This window comes from Mauremys reevesii, linkage group 2, assembly GCF_016161935.1.
Source record: "Mauremys reevesii isolate NIE-2019 linkage group 2, ASM1616193v1, whole genome shotgun sequence".
Lineage (NCBI taxonomy): Eukaryota > Metazoa > Chordata > Testudines > Geoemydidae > Mauremys > Mauremys reevesii.
Genome location: NC_052624.1, coordinates 199,406,896 through 199,428,612, shown reverse-complemented (window position 1 = coordinate 199,428,612; position 21,717 = coordinate 199,406,896). Strand labels below are relative to the sequence as shown.

Sequence of the window (21,717 nt, the reverse complement as noted above, 5' to 3'; positions counted from 1 at the left end):
ATGAGCCACAGCCATAAAATCAGGGATTTCATCAAAATATACCCCTTCGATGATATTTTCCTTGGTTCACTTAAACCATACACCTCAATTATCCCCTCTGTTTTCATGCCATTTCCAGAAAAAAAAAGAAAAAAAAAAAGACCAATTGTCCATCCATACAAATGTCATTAAATTATTTCAGTATGAAAGAAAACAATATCGCCTGAGCAGCCCAAAAAGACGCGTGCTGAAGTCAAATCCCAGGTGTCATATCTATTGATTGCATATAAGAGTTTTAGTTGCTTGGTGTTGGACAATTAAGATTTGACTGTATTAATAAATCAAAAGATTCTAAATGACAAATAAATGTTTCACTCATTGCTACGGACACAACAAATATAAGAAATGGCCACTTTGCCTACCTTTGGGGACATACTATCTGCAAAGTCAGCAACGAGATCAGTATTTTTTTGTTGAGATGTCTTGAGGCTTTTAATGAGTTTCGAGGCCAAACATTTCCTTAGAAAATGGAGTCTTCACAATTTAAATGGCAAATACATTTTTAAATAAAGTAACAACCAAAAAAGTTAAAGCAATATTAACTCAACACCTGTAAGTAAACCTGCAAAAAATGTTGATTAACAAGGGACAGAGAGGGAGAATGGCCCTGCAGAGTGGGACCAGAAGCTTTCCACTCTATTCCTTGTTCTGCCACAGCCATCTTGTATGATACTAGGCAAGCCACACAATCTCTCTGTTGTTCAGTTTCCCCATTTGTACAATGGGCATAGTAACATTTTACCCCACAGGGGTACTGTGAAGACAAATTCATTGTGCTGAAGAGTCATAGGAATGACTATAATCATTAAATAAAATAAAGACATGCCTTTTATCTCAGTTTACCTTTAAAATGGATCGATGGAAGAACAAAGCAAGGAGCTGAACAAGGTCATAGTGCACATAACCCTCTTTCTTTTCAATACCAATAATATTGGGCGGATGGTAAGGTTTATCTTTGGTGTAATCCACATGTTTATTCCAGGGAAAGAAGCCAAACTGGAAGAAGTACTTGATAACAATGGTCACCTGTACAGGAGCAATGTATTGAGAACAATTAACATTCAACAGACAGAACAAGTAGCCTCATGTCAGTCACATGAAATACCATGTGACTATTTCATGTTTTTTTTAAAAATTAGATTAATTATGTTTTCATACATTCCAATTAGAGGGGTCGCCATGAAAAAAATCAGTGTTGACCAACATGGGCCACCCATTGGCATTTGAGATACCGCAGTTATCTGCCTATAAATACAATAGGCAGTCACTGCAGTATCGTGGGTACCACCAGATGGTAGCTATTAGTAGGTGTTGCCTTTTTATAACTAGAGGGAAGTCAGCCAAGAGCAGCACAGAAAAATCAAACAATCGCCTCTCAGCTATCAATCGCCTATCACACCAATGCCCAAGGATAAGAACATAAGAATGGCCGTACCAGGTCAGACCAAAGGTCCATCTAGCCCAGTATCTGTCTACCGACAGTGGCCAATGCCAGGTGCCCCAGAGGGAGTGAACCTAACAGGCAATGCCCAAGGATGTTATTTTTAGTACATATTTGTATCATAATGCCCAAAGGAGAGATGTACAAGCACAGAAAAGAGATAATTTCTGCCCCAAGTGGCTTATTATTCACTTTTCTTTGCAAAAAAAGCATGTTATCTGTTCCCAATGTGTTTGACAAATAAGGATGTAAGAGTAATGGCATACCTCAGTGTAGACAATGGCTGTCATCCAGAAGCGTTTGCTAGGCCTGGGGACAGACAGCATGGCCCAAAGGAATATAAGGATGGGAAGCACAAGGGTAATCATGGAGGCAGAGATCATGTGATTAAGGATAATCACAAAATAACACACCATTTCTGACCGGGCCACCAGTGTATTATACAGGGCATAAACGAGAAGCAATAGTCGAGGCTGACCAATGTAGAATTTCTCAGATTCCTCCAGCTCTTCATCACGAAACATCCTGTGAGAAGAAGAGTTCCATGAATGACAGAATTACATCAATATGAAATTCATGAGAGCTGATTTTTATTATGACTGTTTTCTCCTTTATAATGGTTGCAGGTTCTGTCGGAAAATCTGTAAACATGAACAGAATTTGGTATTCTAAACAAATATATGTAATATGGCCTGATGCTAAACAAATTCATGTAACATTAAAGCTCCAGCAATAATTTACAATAAACCATTTGGAAGTGCTAGTTTGGTATTAAATACATGAAAACAATCAGCTTGCCCATAAACACCTAATCATTGCCCCTCATCTGCAAATCATGTTCTGGCAGCGAGCCATTGGATCCAATTCTGATCTACTTATACCAGGAATCAGGAATAACTCTGTTAAAAGTCAGTACACTAATTTCACACCAGTGTAACTTTAAGTGCGATCAGAATGAATGCTATTTTTATTTTGGCCACCAGATGTGCCTTGTCTCCTCTGACTGTTTGGGTAAACCCCACTGTTAATAAAAAAACCAAGTTGATGTTAAAAACATAATAAAATGATGACAAGTGTAAAATTATTCTATGAACTCCCATAGATTTAAATCTCTCCGCTTTTCATGAGCGTCATTTATTATTGTTTGCACTACAGTGGCGCCTAGAAGCTCTAGTCATGGGCCAGAACCTCACTGTACTAAGCACTGCACAATCACAGCACAAAAGAGCTTTTTTGTCTTGTCAACACTTTGAATGTTCCAGCCTATGGACAGATTTGGTTGAATACTGGAAAAACAAAGGGACATGGAAGCATAGAAGAACAAGCACTTGATTTGCTCAGGCAGTGTGGTGCCTTTTGGTTCAGTTCTAACTGAGCTGATGGGATCATTTCTGGGATTGGAGATTCTGCCTGGCCCTAATGCAAGTGCACTGTGGTCTTATGTGGCCCGCATAAGGGCTGGGCAGAATTTCAGTGTCTGCAGTCAAGGGAGAACAGGAAAAGCTCCCTCCTTACGGTCCTTGGGAAGCATGATGTCACAAAGGAAGATGAGAAAGAAGAACTGTTGGCTCCAACTCCCAAGCACTGTCCAGCATAACTTGTTGGCTGCATGGTGGGGAGGGGGGTATGCTCCAGCCCATGAAGGAGTGCAGCATTGCCATTGGATTTCAACTGCAGAAATCAACAGCAATGGGGGGTATTAACTAAGTGTGTGTGGCGCGGAGAAGCTGAGATTTTTTTTCCAGGTAATTTTAGAAGGAAGGACCTTTCCCAAATAAAATTAAAAAACAATTAGAGGGAAACAGCCCCACCCCAACCATTAAAACCAATTTTTGAGAGAAAAATCCTCACTAATAACAGCAGTACTTAGACAGAAAACACCTCCTAAAACAGGAATTAAAGTATTTAGGAAAACTTCAAAGACTACGTTTTTTCTTCTCTAAAGTTTCTTACTTGTTTAGAAGCAGCTCACTGGCAGTCAGGTCGTGTGTCAATGGAGGGAGGATAGTATCATTTAGCTTGTCAATTTGACTGTCGTCTGGGCTCACCATCATGAGGTTCTTGCCAGCAGAGTCATCTTGGGAACTGAAGGAAAGATGCTCAAAGCTGACAGCTTTGCTGTATGAAGGTGGGACTTCAGCATTGCCATCCGCAGCAGAGTATGATGGCACGTCAGTATCAGGAGTGTACGCAGCTCCTTCTGAATCCAAGCCATAATCGTCCACCTCATCCTCTCGTCTTGATGTAGAACCTGTCCCTTCTTCTTCATGCTCCCCTTCTACTTCTTCAATGGTTTCTGTTGTGCCCTGACGAGAATACAGCAGGGTGACCTGGGTAGGTTCACTGTCAGGAACAGGAGGAAGAAAAAGGATTTCTCTCTTAACACAATTACTCAGAAAACTTTGCTAACTCTGTTTTGAGGTTGAAATATTGGCAAGCCCTCACTCTGCTCCCAAACTTTGAAAATGCACTGCAGCTGGCAGAAGATGTACTGCGGTCACCTTCTCCTTACACATAAAAAGCACTGATCCATTTGCACGCGGAGTGATTGCTTGTTGAGCTTGCAGTGATTCAATACAGTTCCAAACCAAGACAAGACAAATTAATGTTGACAAAAAGGGAATTTACACACAATTTTCTTAGAACAAACAAATTCTAAGCACAATTAGAGCATATTTCTACATTTGTTTCAAGTGAGCTGCATGATGCTACAGTATAATATAGGAATGTATATACTTCATTGTAAAGGTAACATTTCTACCAATCATAGCTTTATCATTTCAAAACTGCAGCTTGCAGGCAAAATTCAGTTGGACACACAGAATCCATCCCCTCACGTTTCATGCTATATCTATATGAAAGGATAGGCCAATTACAAACATGGAGTAGAGCCATCCAGAGTAAATAACTGTTTGAGTAGCAGGATATTATGGTATCTTACCTTCAGATCACTCTACATTTTTCTTCTTCGGCTTACCTACCTCTTTCCTCTTGTGTGTGTATTTCCCCCCTTTTCACATTGTTCTTACTCACTCTTATCTGCTCACTTATCTCTCTGCTTCTCCACCTTGCTTGACAAACCTCTACTCTGCTTGATGTGTTTTTCATTTCCCCCGCCACCACTCTGTGTTTGCGTCTTTCTGTACCAGCTTCTCAGCTGGTGTAAATTGGTGCAGCTCATTGACTTAACTGAGAATCTGGCTATCCCCCTTCAGCTACTTTCCTGTCCTTGCTTTGCTTTTTGTCTTCTTTTGGTTATGCCCCACTCTTCCCTTATTCCTAGTTTCTTCTCTCTTTCTTCGCTCCCATATGTCCCTCTCCTGTTAGCCCCCATCCCAGCTCCAACAGTCAGATAATAAAAAGAACAACATGGGTTTTACATGCATCACATCCTTTTACAGCTTGCCAAAGAGGCAGAGGTTGAAATATTGGCTGATAATAGTAAAGCTTCCTTTGACTTCACTAGGATTTTACCCAAAATATATATAAAATAAACTTGCTATTGTAAAAGCCAGTGGACAATACTACCTCCTGCCAAAATTCAAAATAGCTTTCTATACTCTTTTCCTTTGAAACCACTTTCAAACTTACTGTAGCTATGTTATGTCACCTTTTCACTTCTAGTGAGAGTTTTCAGAAGTAAACTGATGGTAGCTGTCACTTGAATGTACATTTTGATGATTCTTAATAGTAATAATTCCTTTAAAGATGATTAATGAGTGAGAATGTAAAATGCTGAATTTCAAAATAAACCAACACCCAGAAGTTGTTAAAACAGTGTGCAATATGGAAGTAGAATGATTTACTATGCCATGCAATTTTATTTTTGAAGTGATATTTGAAACATTGCTTTTATATCCTGAAGCCATATAAAATGTAGACAGTTTTAATCTTGAGTTGCAAAACTTAGTGAACAGCTCTGGAACAATTCTCTAATATGTTCTTTCTTTCAGTATTTATATTGCTTGCTATCTTTTCTTAATAATTTCCCGTCTTAATTCCAAAACTTCAGAATCAGTAAATCAGTGGAAGAGAATTCAAACTATATTTAACCATTCTTTCCTATGATGAAAGTAACTAAAAATTAAAGGACCCTGGCCAAAATTTTCATAGCTATGTGCCTAAAATTGGATTTCTAAATCCATATTTAGATACTTGATTATTTGAAGAGCTGAGCTCCCATAAATTCCACTGAAGTCAATGGGAGCTGCTGGGGGTTCAGCACCTTTGAAAATCAGTCTCTTTTTTATTCAGGTTCCTATATATGGATGCAGGAGCCAACTGTCAAAGGTCAAAGTTAAGGATCAAGTTATAATGAATAAAAGAATAGTGGACTTCTTAAAAAAAAGGTAAAATAACAAATAAGTAACTGGTTTATGATAACTTTTTTGTACTTGTCTGGTCACAATAATCAAGGGAATAAAGCTTCCAATAAGCATGCAAATTGTTTTAAACACACATATCTGCACACGTATACAATGCCACATGTAGAATGGCCAGGGTAAATGAGTGAACAAAGCATGCATGAGTTAAGCACCTTGACACTATACTGCCACTGTCAGCTGATGAGGAGGACATATCCATGCTGTACATTTTACGAAGCCTAGGTCGAGCGCGCTCACTTGTTTTAGGAACAGTGTCTGGTCCATCTAAATCATCAAGGGTTGACTGCCTTGAGAACAGCATGGTTGCTTCAGTGTAGCAGCTAGCAGCGCAAACAGTTATAAACACAATGTTAAATACCAATGACATTACTTTATACATAATTCAGTAAATGAATGTGCTCGCCATGCAGAAAACACAGACACAAAGACAAAAGGATCAGAGAGAAGATAAGGACCTGATTAGAGTCACCACAAAACCAAATTCTTATGTACAGCTGGTTTGTGACTAGAAAAATATAGAAGCCATAACTAATCATAAAATGTAACCGCTATGTATATAGCTATGGGAATCAATATAGTCTCAAAGTTCCCATACAGCCTAGAGACAACAACTTTGTACAAGTGAGAGTTTTTACTTTTGTTTACTTTGAATAGAAATTCCAAAAATTCAGTTAAAACATTTTGGAAGCTGATTTCCTCTGTACAATATCTATTTTATTAAAAATTGATTCTGTGGAATTCTTTTATATGGGCGCAGGCCAATTTCCTAAAAGAGCTTTCAGAATTAAAAAAACCCTCATATTCTACTAATAGAAAAAACAGCTTTCATATACTAGCCAGTCATCTTTCAGCACAAAAGAGCCAAATTAGTACTTATTTGATGAATGCCAAGTATAATTATCATTGCTTTTGATTTTGTATCTAATATTATATTTGTATCTTATATTATATTATATTGACATTGATAATCACTTTAAGAAAATGGTATTTATTTTGAGTCATTTAAAAAAATATTTCCCCCATTATTTCAAAATTTGTAAAGCACACAATATCAAAGAAAGGACATTTTCAGTTAAACCCTTATCTCCTTTCACTTGTCACTACAATGGGACAACAGAGGCGTATACTGTACATTCAGGATGCTATTGGATAAAATGAGAAGTGGATGAGTTATGAAAAAGACAACACTAATGTAAATACAAACATTAGCAACGGGAAGGAAGCAAATACATTAATGACATATGGTAGGTAACCGCAATGTATTTTGCTGTAATTGTGAATGAAGTATGCAGATGTGCATGAACTGAGTCGAGGGAACTATTTGGAGTTTGAATCCAGGCAGTCACCTCTCTGGGTCTCTAAGATTCATAAGTGAGAAAAGAAAGCACCTAAACAATGAGGGGTGATCCACACTTAGGATCTGATCCTGCATCACTGAAGTCAGTGGGACTTTTCCCATTGGCTTCAGTGGGTGTAGGATTGAGCACCTGGAAGGTCCACACTATACATGGATCTATAGGGCACTCTAGCTCTAATTCTTTAAATGGGGTTTTTGGTATTGAATTATAGGGAGCTGTCAGCAGACTGTGTACTTTTTAATGATATTTTAGTGTCCTTTTAAAATCCAAACTCCATCTGACCATCTTTTTGGGGAGCTGGGTTTCTTTTCTGTAAGCACCTAGGGGCCGATTTGTAAAGGTATTTAGGCAATAAGCACCTTGTGGGATTTTCAAAAGCATCTAAAGCAAATTAGGCATCTAACAACCATTGAAATCACGCACTTTTGAAAATATGGCCCATTGCCTTTTTTCACTTTGGTGTTTAGTTTACCCACAATATAGTTATTACCTTGTAAAGTTACGAGTTCCTCTCTAAACATATATGTGTGTGCATGTAGACATGTTGTCTTGTAAATAACAGTGGGGAGATACAGGGAAGGGAAACAAAGTAACTCAGGCTATTGAGCCAGGAACAAAAGCTGACTCTTATACCATAAGGAGTGCCTCCACTGGTAAATTTTCATTGAAAAAATGTATTCCAGTTTCCCTCAACTGCTCCCCACCTGGAGGACTTGATCCGGCTCCCGTTGAAGTTAATGGCAAAACAACTACTGATTTAATTAGGTGCAAGATTAGGCCCTGAGTTAGTCATTGCAATGATTTTGATTACAGACATGTTTAAGGAAAGAACAGCTCAGTGATCAGAAAGAAAATCTCCATCTACTGAGCAGCTGATCAGAATCCTCCAAGGTTTGGAAAGCGGCACAATTTTATACTCATAGCACAGTAAACGTGCTTCCCAATATGTAGGAACCTACAACCAGGGGCGGCTCCAGGCCCCAGCACCGAAGCTGCGGGACCAGCGGACCCTCCGCAGGCATGCCTGCGGGAGGTCCACCGAAGCCGCGGGACCGGCGACTGGCAGAGCGCCCCTCGCGACATGCCACTGTGCCTGGGGCAACAAAATGTCTACAGCCGCCTCTGCCTACAACACCAATAAGCTGTTAAGGGGGATATGATCATACTGCGATGTACAATTGGCAAAGTTTGTGTTGACTCAGTCACTAATCAGCACATACATTTATCTAGGCATATCCTTCCAGGTCACTTTTCAAATTGGCATCTCTAGAGACTTTGAAAAGCATTAACTTCTTTGAAACCATTCAAAGAATAGGTATTTTAAACTGAAATGTGCATTAAAAGCCCAAATCAAAGTATGTGTAAATAAACTTAATCAGCTATCCACTACAACTGGGGATATATTTAGCATAGATATTTTTATTCTGAATGATAGGATTGGGTAAGAAATTTCCCATTCTGCTAGCTGCATTTCCAACAATTCTATCTTCCCTGGATGACTTATTAACCAAATTTTAATACTTACAATCGGTGGGCCAGTTAATCACTGTATATAGGAATTGAAGTTATTGTTACTAAAAACATTCTTGGAGTTTTCACACAGCTTTGGAATAAGTCGCCTGGTGGCAAACTGGAGAACGGGGCGTGGCCAGCACAGGCTGTGTTACAACACTGAGCTGCCTACAGAACTGCAGAGGGGAAGGAAACAGAATTGTGGGAGACTCTAGGATGAAGAAAAGGTTTGTTGAGAGCTCCTGAGCATCACACCGTTCCTATCAAAGTCAAAGCAAGCTGCAAGAGCTCGTTAGGTGCTGGATGCCATTCTGGATTTGATTCTTGCTTTGACATCTAAAAGGTGAAATCCTGACTCTGAAGAAGTCAGTTGGAGCTTTGCATTTGACTTTAATGGCACTACAGTTTTATCCTCTATTTCAGGGGTGGCCAAACCTACTGACTCTCTGAGCTGCATACAACAATCTTCAGAAGTTCGAGCACTGGGACACACCTACTGGGGTTCGGGGCTTCATCCCCGCTCCTCTTGAAGCCCTGAGACCCTGCTCCCCACTGAGCAGAAGCCCCTACCCCACCACCCCACTGCAAGGCAGAGGTCCCAAGTTCCTCACCCCCCAACTCTGGGAGGTGGACAATGGGTGTGTGTGTGTGTGTGTGTGTGGAGGGCTCTGCGAACCACACTTTAACAGTAAAAGAGCCGCATGTGGCTCGCGAGCTGCAGTTTGGCCACCCCTGCTCTATTCCTTTGTAATCTTAGGCCACATTTCACAAAAGACAACATGTTGGACTTTATCAGCTCCCAGCCATTTTACCAAAATTCATAAGATATTTAGTTAATAAGTTAACTGGAAATAAAGGGCAATGAGTTCATTATGATGCTGGCTTGAAATATTTTCTGGAAGGGCACAGGAACCAACTAGTTATAAGAGGGCAAAATTGTCTTCTCATCTCTTGTGCGCCAAACTCCACTGTCTACAATGTCCTCACTTTGCATTTAAGATGTCCAGTGTCATCAAAAGTGCCTAAAGCATCAAATATACAATAGGGATCCACAAAGGACAGATCCACTGTTGATTAGAGAGAAGAATTTTTCCTTTAAAATTAAAAAAAATAATTAATATGATAATTTTACTGACAGGACCTTTATAGAAGCCAGACATATGTTTTGGTGTGTGATATTTTAAAGTGTAACTGCCTAGTTTGCTTTTTCAGAAAATAATCAAGCAGACTCCTATAGAATTCAATGGACATTTGCTTGAGTATAAACTGAGTTAAGATTTAAATTATTTTAATTCTGAAATAAGCATCCATTTTTTCCCATCACTAAGCACCTTATTAGACCAACCACTTACATGCCAAATAAAATCCATAAACATGTGGTCCACTGACTATCTGGAATGAAAACTTTGTACTGGGACAAACTAAAGACCAAAACAACAACTTAATTATAGAGGAAACTGTCCCTCGGAGCATCCAGATACTGCTTAGTCTTCAAGTGATGAAACGGGGATTAATCTCAGTCATTCTGAGTCTTGGAAATGAATTGGTATATAATGGTTGAAAATTAATATTTGAATCAGATTCACTGGAAGTGAAAAATACCAGTAGGAAAGAGAGTTTATTGGCTAATATGGAAATAATATGAGTATAACAGTAGATTTCACAAAAATAATAGAACTGTGTATGAGAGAATGTTAAGTATAAAGCCCAAACTGACGCTTGATAATGTCAATTCATTAACTTCAACTGGAACAGAATTGGCCTTACAATTAAGAAACATTTGCATATTTTAAAAAGTAATCTTGCTGTTGACAGGACAAGCTCTATATTTAGCAAAGGAAAAAAATAGCAAAGGAACTGGTGCAAAATCTGATGAGCTTTTGAGTGAGGTTTTTGAGATGATAAAGTTCTCTCATCGTTGTTTGGGCAATGCAAAATGTCACTCACTTGTGGTCTGCAGTACTTTGCATTGCTAAAACAGCTCATGAGACCTCTTCATAATCCCAGAAAGAGACAGGCAAGGATGCTTTTATAAACAGACAGAAGATCTATCATTAGATCTAAGTGACTGGTTATTGCTTCCTCCATTTAGAGGTCATTAGTGATGCAGCAGATGCACATACTCTGCAAACACTACTGATACACAAACATGTAAATATCTATTTCCAGGAAAAGAGTTTGTGATTAGAGAATCAATGGTGACAATACTTCTGTTGTTCATTTGTTAATGGGCCCTTGTGACATCTTATTTTGGGGAAACAAAGTTTTTTCAAAGATTATATTAGTGGGTATACAACAATTGTTAAAATAGGTATTATGATTTATCTTCTTGCCCAGCTTTGGTTCACCGTCACCATCAAAGTCTAAAGGTTTGAAAGGAGCAAGTGAGGTGTCACTCAAAAGCGGGGGCTGGGGCTAGGGGGGAGGAAAGCGGGAGGAAAAGCGGTTAGTCCAACAAGAATTGCTTGGATCTCAACAGTGGATACAATTTTACTACAGAGACTGAATTCAAATATTGAATTTACAAGATTTACATTTTTTTTTAATTATGTTTGGCAACTGACTTCCTTTTATAAAACAAAATTACCCTCCCCAACATATGGCTTTCATTGTTGTCAGCACTCCAACCAGCACTGCCATATTGCTACTACACACGGCTAAACAGCTGATTTCAATATCTACTGTACACCAGTACAGTATATATTGGGTAACGTGACTGAAATATTATTTAATGAAAATGGTTTTGTACCTATAAGTACTCTCTTTACATGAGCAGATGAATCCTGAGAGCCAAATTCTACCACTCAGATATCCATGTGAGACTCAAAGTGAAGTCAATGGGTCTTGCATTCAGGTGAAAGCAGAATTTGGCTGAATGATGTTTTTCCTATACAGTCTGACCCCAATGAATTTTCAGACAACACATGCAGGTGCTATTTCTCCTGGTAGTTAGCCATGAGGAAATGTGTGCTAGCTTTATTACTCCAGGAAATAAAGAATTTTGATGGTTAAACTGCAGTAAACTATTGAATGTCTTATGAGTGCCAGCATTGATCCTGGTGGGTTTTTTTTTCAGCCTGTGGAAATGCTGGGTAATTTTGTGGGTATTTTGTTTATGCACATTGCTTACATGTTTTTATTTCAGATAAGCGTTCAGACATTCAGTTACACTTACTTGTGAATAAACTCTGAAACGAAGACAAGCCCTCCACTATTTTTAGCCTGTTACCCTCTGACCATATGTCATTAGTAAAAGCTGAGCAGAGTTACTGTACATACAAGCAACTGAGTTTGCAGGGGAGTATCAAGTGTGAGAGGCTACTGCCACGCTTCAGAGAAGAAGAAACTGCAGAAAGCAACTATCAGATTATAAGAGGTCTCCCCCCCTTCCCTTCTGACACTGTAGAACAACTTCTGCAGGCTCTCAAAGGTCATAAACGCATTGGACACAGAGAAAACAGGATGTTCTTGTATCACGGGGAAGTGGATGAGTGAGAGTCTGTGCATGTGCGAAACAGCAAGGATGTGCTAAGGCTTTGGCACTGAACTCTGCAGCATCTCTCTCCAGGGAAGTGTGGAAAGGGTAGGTGGGTTTTTACTCCTGGGGGGATTCTACATGACTGTGTGCCCACAGAAAATGCCTCCTCCCCCACAGAATTTTTTTGGGGGTGGGGATTTCCCCCTCCAAACAGAGGTGAGGCATGGGGAGGACACATGGGGTTATGTGCCACTGCCCCATTTCTGTAAGCGCAGAGCTGCCCAGCTGAAGGAGGCTGCATCTGGGCTCTGCTGACTCTGCAGCTGAATGCCGCCTCCTGGATCCAAGTGCCAGTCGTGCTCCTCTTCTGTGTGCTGGGAGCTTCCTGTTTTCTGTGCAACAGTGAGTGCCTGCAGTGGGGCTGCATAAGGGGGGATCGGGGAAATGAGGGAAGGGAGGATGAGGGGTGGGAGGGAAGAGGCAGTGGGGAAGGAAGGGGGTGAAATAGGGCAGGGGGAGGGAATGTGGAAGTGAGGGGAGGGAGATGGGGCATGGGGATGAGATGAAGAAGAAAAGGGAATAGGGGAATCGCAGGTGGAAGTGGGAGCCCAGTATGTGGCATCCCCTCGGCAGCAGCTAGGGCTCCCCTGTTAAGCAAGCCCATCGAACTCTCACCTTACAAGCCCTAGCCCCATACACCTGGATCCCTATGATGAGCCCCCCACACCCAGACCCCCACCCCACTGATCCCCAACCAGCTGCACCTGGACCTCCGCCTCATCAAGCCCCACTCCCACAGCACCCGGAGCCCTCCACCAAGCCCCCTCCGACTGCACTGCCAATCCCCATTCATCAGACCCAGAAGCCCCTGCTGAGCCCCAACCACCTTCACCCTGCAGAATCCCATTGCCCCTGCACCCAGAACCCCACAACGAGCCTCGGTGCATCCAGATCTCCCACTGAGCTGCTCGCACCCAGACTACCTCACCCAGAAACCTCTCACCCACACCTTGATCCCCCACACACTTGGATTCTGCTGAGCTGAGCCTGCCCACCACACCTGGTGCACCTGGCACAGAGAGGCAGGGCCCCAGGATGTTTCTGGGGCAGGGGCAGGCCCAGCCCCTGCACTGTATCAGGGTCAGGTGCAGCCTCACTGCTGAGTGTCTGTACTGGGGAAGGTGGGAGCTCCAAGGTGATCTCCCACCTCAATGCAGCCAGTGGCCTGTGCTCCTCACTGCCATGCTGGAGCCACATTTAATTATTGACAAATAAAATTTGTAGAATTTTAAAATATTGGGCACATAATTTTTATTTTTTGGGGGTGCAGAATTCCCTCAGGAGTATGGGTTGGTCAGGTAAATGGTGGGGACACAGACATGGGCCCACAAACTGCACTTCTCTAGTGGACCATTCCAAGAGGAATGGAAGAAAGCAGTAGGGAGGCATTTCTAGGGCTCTGTGTCCTGCCATTGCCTTGTGAGGGAAAATTATATTCCCTCAAACCCATGTAGTTTCCCAGAACAAAGACCTTTTACTCAGGCTATGTGCAGGAGACCAGAATTTAACCATCCAGAACAAAACATTGGTAATAAATGATGGAATTCCTTCATTCGGTGCCTATTCTCACAATCAAAGTGAAATACAACGAGACTGTCTTCAGTGTATTAATCTCTGTAAGATAGTCCAAAAACCCTCTAGAAGCTTGTTATTTGGTATTGACATGCAGAGGAAAATTAGTTCAGCCAGATGTTCCTCCCACAGCTTGGTGACCGTGTTGCCCCTGCAAAATATCCATGCAGCCCCTTGGCTGTGCAGGAAAAGGACTATGTTAAGAGTAAGAGGGAACTGCACTAAAGAGTATGTCCCCAAACCTCCTTCAAAACTGCAGACAAATGGAGAAAATGGTGCTTGAGGTAGCACTAGCATGAGCGGCATTCGGTGACTCCTTTCTGCAGGGTGACTATAATTGAGAGCACTGAGCCAATGACAGCATGGCAATTGCTCCTTCTGCAGAGTGTAGACAGGAATCATCCATGCAACTGCCCAGTACCAATGAGATTAGGGACCAGGATCCCTTCAGATTCCTGGCTTTGTCTACCTTTTGGGGCTCTGCTCCATGCTCCCTGCCTACTTTGCACTCCAGCCAGGTCCTGTGGACAGGTGGAGGGGGGGTTTGGTGGGCGAGTTGGGAGAATAAGAATTAATTCGTTCCGTTTGTGCACTTTTGTACAGAAGGAAACACATGGGTTTGTCAATCCGATCATCTTTTATCTACTGTACAGTGACTGATAAATCTGATAAATCAAAGGGTTCTTCAGCTTCAGATGTGAAGTCTAACATTATGCAACAATTTCTTAACATAATTTCTATCATGTGATTTTTCTATCTATTCAAAAACAAGTGCTTTGTTTTTACAACAAAATACCTGGAAATACTGTCATGAGAAGCAGCTGAATCTAAACTATCCATCCTCTCAGATGCCTGTAAACTAGAATCTTGACCAGGATTTTCATCAATTGTGTCCAGTCCTGATTCCTTAGAAAGCTTCATCATATGGTTCTGGTAATACATATGGATGCTCTCACGAGTTGGAACATTCCCCTGAGAAAGAGAGAAGAGCTATAGTAAGGCATTTGTGTTGTGTGAGATTTTGGTTTCTTCAGTCATTTGGCTGCATGAAATGAGTCTTTGCAAAGAACAAACTGGCAAAAGTCCTAATTTCCTCAAGCCTATTTCAGTCAGAGTCAGATTACGATCTCATTTACAAAAGTGTAAATGTGTTCATAAAACTTTCCCTGTAGAAAGAGGAGTCACTATCTATTCTCTCAATGACTTCCCGGTCAAATTTGTCAACAAAAAGATGGTTTCATTACTGTAAGCACATCCCTGAGCACAGGCACCAAGCAGAGTTCTTTCTGGCTATCACAACTTTACTGATGTTTCCTAAGGCCAAACAGTATCCAGCTCACTCCACCAATAGCTGTATTGACTTTGGAACATGCATTGAGTAAGAAGTTTGCTATTTTGCATAGTCATTTTTCTGAGTTTTATGGAGACTTTATGCACAGACTTCCTTAGTTCAGTAAAGTGATCAAATCATAAATTACATGAAAATATGTTGGTCTGTCCCTTTGCTAGTATTACTTGTTTGAATTTCAGTTCTCTCTCTCTCTCTAATTAAATTTGATTCAAAACTTTCTAAATTAAAAATCTTGACAAAAAAGAAACACATTTTAACCAAAAGTTTTGGGAAAAAATAATTTTTTTTTATAATATTTACCCACTGTTTCTGCAGTGAAATTATAATCAAGTGTCTGTGACATTATGACCCTTTGCCTTTTAAATATTTATAAAGGCATGCATTCAGCATTATAGCTTTTTTGTAGGACCATAATAAAGAAGAATGTCTATGAAAGCTAAAGCACTCTATGTTTTAAATGTACATACTGGAGTGACTATATTAATTTATATGATAAGCCACACATGCCCAGTGTGAGCTGCATTTCTAGGAGTCTGAGCAGATCCAGATTGAGCCAAATTCTTGAGCAGTTATGAACAATGCTATGCCTTCCTCTTTCCTAAATGTGATTTCTGAATGTCTACTATAAATCCCTCTCCTCAATGGGAGTTTCAGAATTAAATCCCTGAGCACATTTGTTTTTCCAATCAGCTGCTTTGGGCTCAGAGACAGAGTGCTGGAACTATTTTTATAGTGGGGGTGCTGAGAGCCATTGAACCAAACTGTAAACCCTGCATGTGATGGAAACCACATCAAGGCAAGGGGTGCTACAACACGCCTAGTTCCAGCACATATGCTCAGAGCCACAGTTCTCGAGATTTATCTGTCTTTGTTTTTTTGAAACAGAATCCAATAGAGGATTACAGAAGTCACACTATTTCTAAAATCTGCGTAAGTGAGACTTTTACAAATTTCCATCTCTAGTACACTGCCTCATATTAAGTTGAAAAGAGAAATCTCTAATTTATCACTGCAATGCAAATGGTACGAGCAAAAGTAAAGCACAATACATGTTACCTTTTTAATTTCCCTGGTCAGCATACATCTCTCAATTCTCAGCACAGTAGAGATATCAATGTGCTCTCTTGAAATGGAATTGAGCCAAGCTGTAAAACTATCTAGTGTTGCCAGGAAAAGGACCCAGGTGAACTTCAAAATATTAAATATTCTTTTGATGATATTATCTGAGAGAGGGAATAAGTGATAGAGTTAATGAACATAAACTTATTTTATTCACATGATGATCCTGTTCAGACATTTCACAAGAGCTTGTTCAATTTTTACTTTATTGAATATAATAATCCAAGCTGCAAGACCTTTCTCTATCAGCAACAGGAATGTTTGGAAATGGCTGAAAGCCATCTGATTTGTTGGGGCTATTTTCCTACCTTTCTATGGCCATGAGTACCCATGAACACTCAGGAAACATAAAGTGAATCAACTAAAGGTGTGAAGTCAATGTGTGTAAATTTATACGTATTAATACCCCCACCTACCCCACAATCCTCTCAATGTGGCTGCTCTCATTCAGGAGTAAAATGGCCTTAATTTGCTGTAACTCAATCCTGGGGGTTTAACACACTTAAGTTTATGTGCATTGACTTCACACCTTTAGTCAATTTGTCTCAAGTTTCCTGAGTGTTCCTGTGTAGACATGGACTGTCAGTCTGAGTAGTGTTTGTAATCTTGGAATGCCTTTTTCCCCTCTAAAAGGTTGATCCTGCTAGTCCTGTAAGTAATCGTCACCAGCTTCAGAGGAACTCCTCAAGTATGGAAGAGTTTTGTGGGGTAAAGCCCTAAGTGTTAAGGATCTCCTCAGAGGTGCAGACAGTCTCAGTTCCAGCAGCTCAACGGAAGTTGTGGGCACTCAGCACCTTGTAGAACTGGGCACTTTATGCAACCATTAGGCACATTCAGTTTCTTCTGTCCAGTGGAATTTCTCCTAGCCAGTTCTCATGCCTGGACCGTGCTAGCCTGAGCTGATATCTTTGATCTGCCTACAGTTATTACTCTTGTATCTGGGCTACACGGCCTCATTTTATGAGCCCTCTCTCACATATTCTGCACTGTGTAGTCAGTTGACTTCTACTCTCAAGTCGCTTCGCTAGCTGAGATCTTACATATATATTCCTTTTCCACAATAAGAGGTAAATGTTGCAAGGAGCATTGTTTAACAACCACTGCATCTAAACACACAACAGTTGTTTTAGCTGGATTTCTTTTTATGGTTTCAATTCAGCAAACTTGGATTGAGGAGTACTTTCTGACTTGAATAGTGCTGTTGGCACTATCAGTGTTACTTCTCATATGAACAGGTGCTCCTCTGGGTATTTTGGGGTTTATAGAATGACGCCACTATTTGCAACTCATCTTCATCCCGCCCTCTCATAGTTTGACAGTGCTTTATGTGCGGCACAGAAGTGCTGAAATCCTCTTTCCAAACCAAAATCTAGCCCTATGTTGAGGTTTCCAGATCTGAAAGAACCAGATATATGTATCTAATGCTGACCTAGTGGAAGAATCTGCAATATGCAGCTAAAATGTTTACAGTATGTATTACAGAAATGGACCTATGTCAGCATTATAGCTATGCTGTTGAGAAGGTTTTTAACAGTGTCAGTAACCAATGTCATCAGACTATCTTGTTCAGCACTTTGGGGCATGAGTGCAAAAAGGCACGCAAAAGTCGCACATTAACAAAGTAATATGTACTGCTCTCTCCTGCAGGGGCAGGGGGCAGAAGTTTGGTCCTGCTGGCTGCTGCTGCAGGGCAGCCTCCACCGGCAGCCAAGCTCTCTCCTCCCCCAGCGTGCTGGGTTCCTGCCCCTCCTCCTCTCCTTCCCTGTGGCCGAATAGCTGATGGCCCTGGAGAGGGAGGGGGAGAAGCGGAGCAGAACCGCAGTGTGCTCACTGCTCCAGAGAAGAGGCGGGGATGGGGCCTTGGGGAAGGAGGGTGGAATCAGGGCATATCCCCCTCCAGCCCTCTGCCATGAGTTGCTCAGGGCACGGGGCTGGGAGCATCTCCATGACTCCAGCCCACACCCCCAGCCCCCTGCCCTGAGCCCTGAACCCCCACCTCCCCAGCCCTCTTCCCTGACCCCTGCACCCCCCTCACACACACCCAGCCCCCTGCCCTGACTCCTGCACCCCTCCGACCCCAGCCCTGACTCCAGAACCCCCCACATACCCAGCTCCCTCACACTCCATACCCTGACTCCTGCACCCCCCCTCACATGCCCCCAGCCCTCTGCCCTGACTCCTGCAGGGAAAACCTTGTTTACTTTACATACGACAATAGTTTAGTTAAATAATATAGAGACTTATAGAGAGAGACCTTCTAAAAACGTTAAAATGTGTGACTGGCACGTGAAACCTTAAATTAGAGTGAATAAATGAAGACTCGGCGCACCACTTCTGAAAGGTTGCTGACCTCTGCACTATAAGTTAAAGGTAAAGTTTAATTTTTGTTTCTGATGAGCACTGCAATGTTTTTAAAACTTCAGACATAGATGCCGACCCCATGGGTGCTCCAGGGTTGGAAAAAAATAGTGGGTGCTCAGCACCCACTGGCAGCCCCCCCAATCAGCTCCTCCACCTCCCCCCCACAGCACCTTCTGCAGGGGTGGAGGTTTGGGGGAAGAGGTGGGGTGGGGGCAGGGCCTGGGGTGGAGTGGGGGCAGGGCCCCTGGCAACTCAAAGATGGTGCCTATGACTTCAGATGTACTCATGCACAGTTTAAAAGAAAATGTGATTCTCTCTCTCTTGCATACACACACAGAGCATGTATGCAGACAGTATATATTGTGTTGAAACATGCCCTCACAATTGATGGGGTACCATCTGCACTATTGAGATTAATTGTGGGACAGTCTCCGCTTACTTACAAACAAGAAGTCTATTTTACTATTCAGCTATTATAAGTATCCTGTGGTCTCACTGAGATGCTTTGTCAGTGACTTCCAATCTAATCTAGAAGGTCATTTTTCTCTCAGGATTGGAGGTGACGTAGTATACATTTTTAATGAGTCTGTGGCTGTTCTGTTCTCTGTCACTTTTTAAAAACCATCTTTTGGGGATCAATCACATGTAAACATCTTCAGAAAGGGAAAGATTTATTTTCTTGAGAGACTATTATACTTGAAGGGTCAAATACTGAGAAAGAATGAAAACCTGCTGCCCCCATTGACTTTAATGGGAGTAGCAGGTGCCTAGCAATTTGGTCCAAAGTTGTTAACTAGAATAATCCTTTCTAATCATTTTTCCCTCCAGTTTTGGTAACACTTTCTTCAATGAGTTTTATCTAGGCGATGGGTGAAACAGTTAAAATCAAATATGAAAGATGCTACATGCTTGCTCCAATCAAACCCAATAATAATCCAATTAGCATCATATTTCCCTTTCCTCAACCCTCAAAAGACCATCCACATTCACTGACATTCATCTCAGTATGTTAGTTGACCAAGCTATGCCATGAGATAGTAAAAGCTGGAAGAAAGTAAGAACCTTTTCTTCTTTTGAGAAGTGCTTATCTTGTGGGAAAGGGACAAGGTATCTCATGATTCTGACCTTTGCTATCTTATGATTCACTCTGCAGCACAAGTTTTGCTGGAGAGTAGAGTGCCCTTTCCATTATAAATACAGGAGATAAATAGCTCTAGAAGAGAAGGTCACACTGCAGCAGGTGAGAACTGGTCAAGGCTAGACTGAAGAGGATGCCACCATCCTTCTATTCATACCACCTGAAGCCAAAGAGTCAGTCCTGAGGATCTGACCCACATTGTTAGTTTTAGGATGTGGCATAGCTGTACTAATTTCTTAAGTTGGAGAAACCCCTTGCCAGCTTATTGTTATTGGCCAAGTTTTTGGCTGCCTCTTGTGAGGTGCTGAGCACTTTCAAGTTCCACTGGAAGTTAGAACCGATGGGATTTAAGGGCATTCATTACCTTGCAGGAGACAGTCAACTTCTTGCAATACTGGTCCCTAACTGAGCCAGAACAGGGTGCTCAGCAGTGCACAATACATAATAAATATAGGGTCCTGACTCTACTGGCCTTAAAATTTGAAGGCCAGATCCTGCACAATAAAAGTCAACAGAAGTTTTGGCACTGACTTGAATGGAAACAGGACTGGATCCTAAGATAGGCGTAATACAGTACACAGATGTATAATACATATACATCCACTGGCCAGAAGACTACGCAAATGTTGATGTCTGTTTGTGTACATACATTGAGGAAGAGCTTGAAGTATTTGCTTCTATTGTGAAAGACCTTTTCCTTGGGATTTTTAAAACTACTGGATAAAACATCTGAAAGTGAGAACACTTCTGTACTGTCAGGGAAGTGGTCTGGATGATTTAGTAGGTCATTACCTCTTCCTCTGTGATTTCACGAATGAATATGTCTGTATTTGGTTAGACTAGAGTCAGTTGTGATTCTGACTAAACAGATGAAAGCTGGAGAGAATCATGTTGCTTGTATGTTGCCCTTGGGTTACTTACATATTGACCACATGGTAACGGCATTTATTCCCGCAAACACAATTACAATGCAATACTAGTGCAGCCTTCCTTCTGCCTGCATACCTGGCCCATCTGATTTCTTTTTGACAGGTTCATCTTCTCTCTCTTCATGTTCTACATCAGTAGCTCCTGCCAAATTAAAATATAAGCAATGAGTAAAGCCTTTCAAACAGAAGTTAACATGTGAACCCCACTAGAATTGAAGAGAGATTTCATGGTTTAAAAAGTACTTGGATCCATCCAGTCTTAGCAGAACAGGTTTGTCCAGATCTCACAGGATCCAAGTGGGAGAAAACATTCTAACAACATCGTTGGAGTTGGTCCATGAATGACACGGTTTTATTTTTTGTAAGGACATTTTGTTTATCAATTACCTTAAAAGCCAGATCCTTAGCTGGCGTAAATCAATGCAGTCACATAGATTTCAACCGAGTTATGCCTATTTACAGCTGCTGAAGATCTAGCCTTAAAAGTTTGTTTGTTATTCCTCTCGAAACTTTAATATGCTAGCATACCCTTTTAAACCTACTTTTGATTTAACTCATTGAACTCTAATACTGTCATGCTGATTGAGAATAAATGAATTGACAACAGCATGATGATGGACCCGATTAGCTGAAACAAAGCAGAAGGATTGTTTTGAATCTAGCATGTGCTGTTTTATTTAAGCGTAACTGTCGTTATAGTCCAGATATTTGCCATTAGAAAAAAATCACAGACATGACTAAGTGGGTCAAAGAAGTGATCCAATAGTATCTGACATATTAACATAGCTGTTGTAGCTTGAGTGACAGAAGAGAATTAAATAAGTACCAGATAGAGGGACTTTTAATGTAACTGCTTCAGGATGAATGTTTCTTTCAAATACACATTGGCAAAAATACTTCTGATGAGTATTTCTGTTTTTTTAAATGCAGAAAAACCTCAAGAGTTGCAAATCATTTACAAACTAAACATTCCA

General features: G+C 41.1%; 1 protein-coding gene across 8 annotated transcripts in view; it reads right to left on the bottom strand.

Moving 5' to 3' along the window:
- Nucleotides 1–21,717, bottom strand: part of PIEZO2 (piezo type mechanosensitive ion channel component 2) — a 443,406-nt gene that overhangs the window by 30,230 nt on the left and 391,459 nt on the right. For 6 of the 8 annotated variants that reach the window (XM_039525707.1, XM_039525709.1, XM_039525708.1 and 3 more), the window contains 7 exons: nt 20,820–20,885; nt 16,253–16,419; nt 14,642–14,817; nt 6,018–6,185; nt 3,434–3,823; nt 1,747–2,005; nt 883–1,065 (listed from right to left, as the gene is read on the bottom strand). In XM_039525707.1, coding sequence (XP_039381641.1) covers nt 883–1,065; nt 1,747–2,005; nt 3,434–3,823; nt 6,018–6,185; nt 14,642–14,817; nt 16,253–16,419; nt 20,820–20,885 — 1,409 coding nt within the window. The remainder of the gene's footprint in view (nt 1–882; nt 1,066–1,746; nt 2,006–3,433; nt 3,824–6,017; nt 6,186–14,641; nt 14,818–16,252; nt 16,420–20,819; nt 20,886–21,717) is intronic. The other 2 variants (XM_039525714.1, XM_039525715.1) reach the window with 1 other exon arrangement.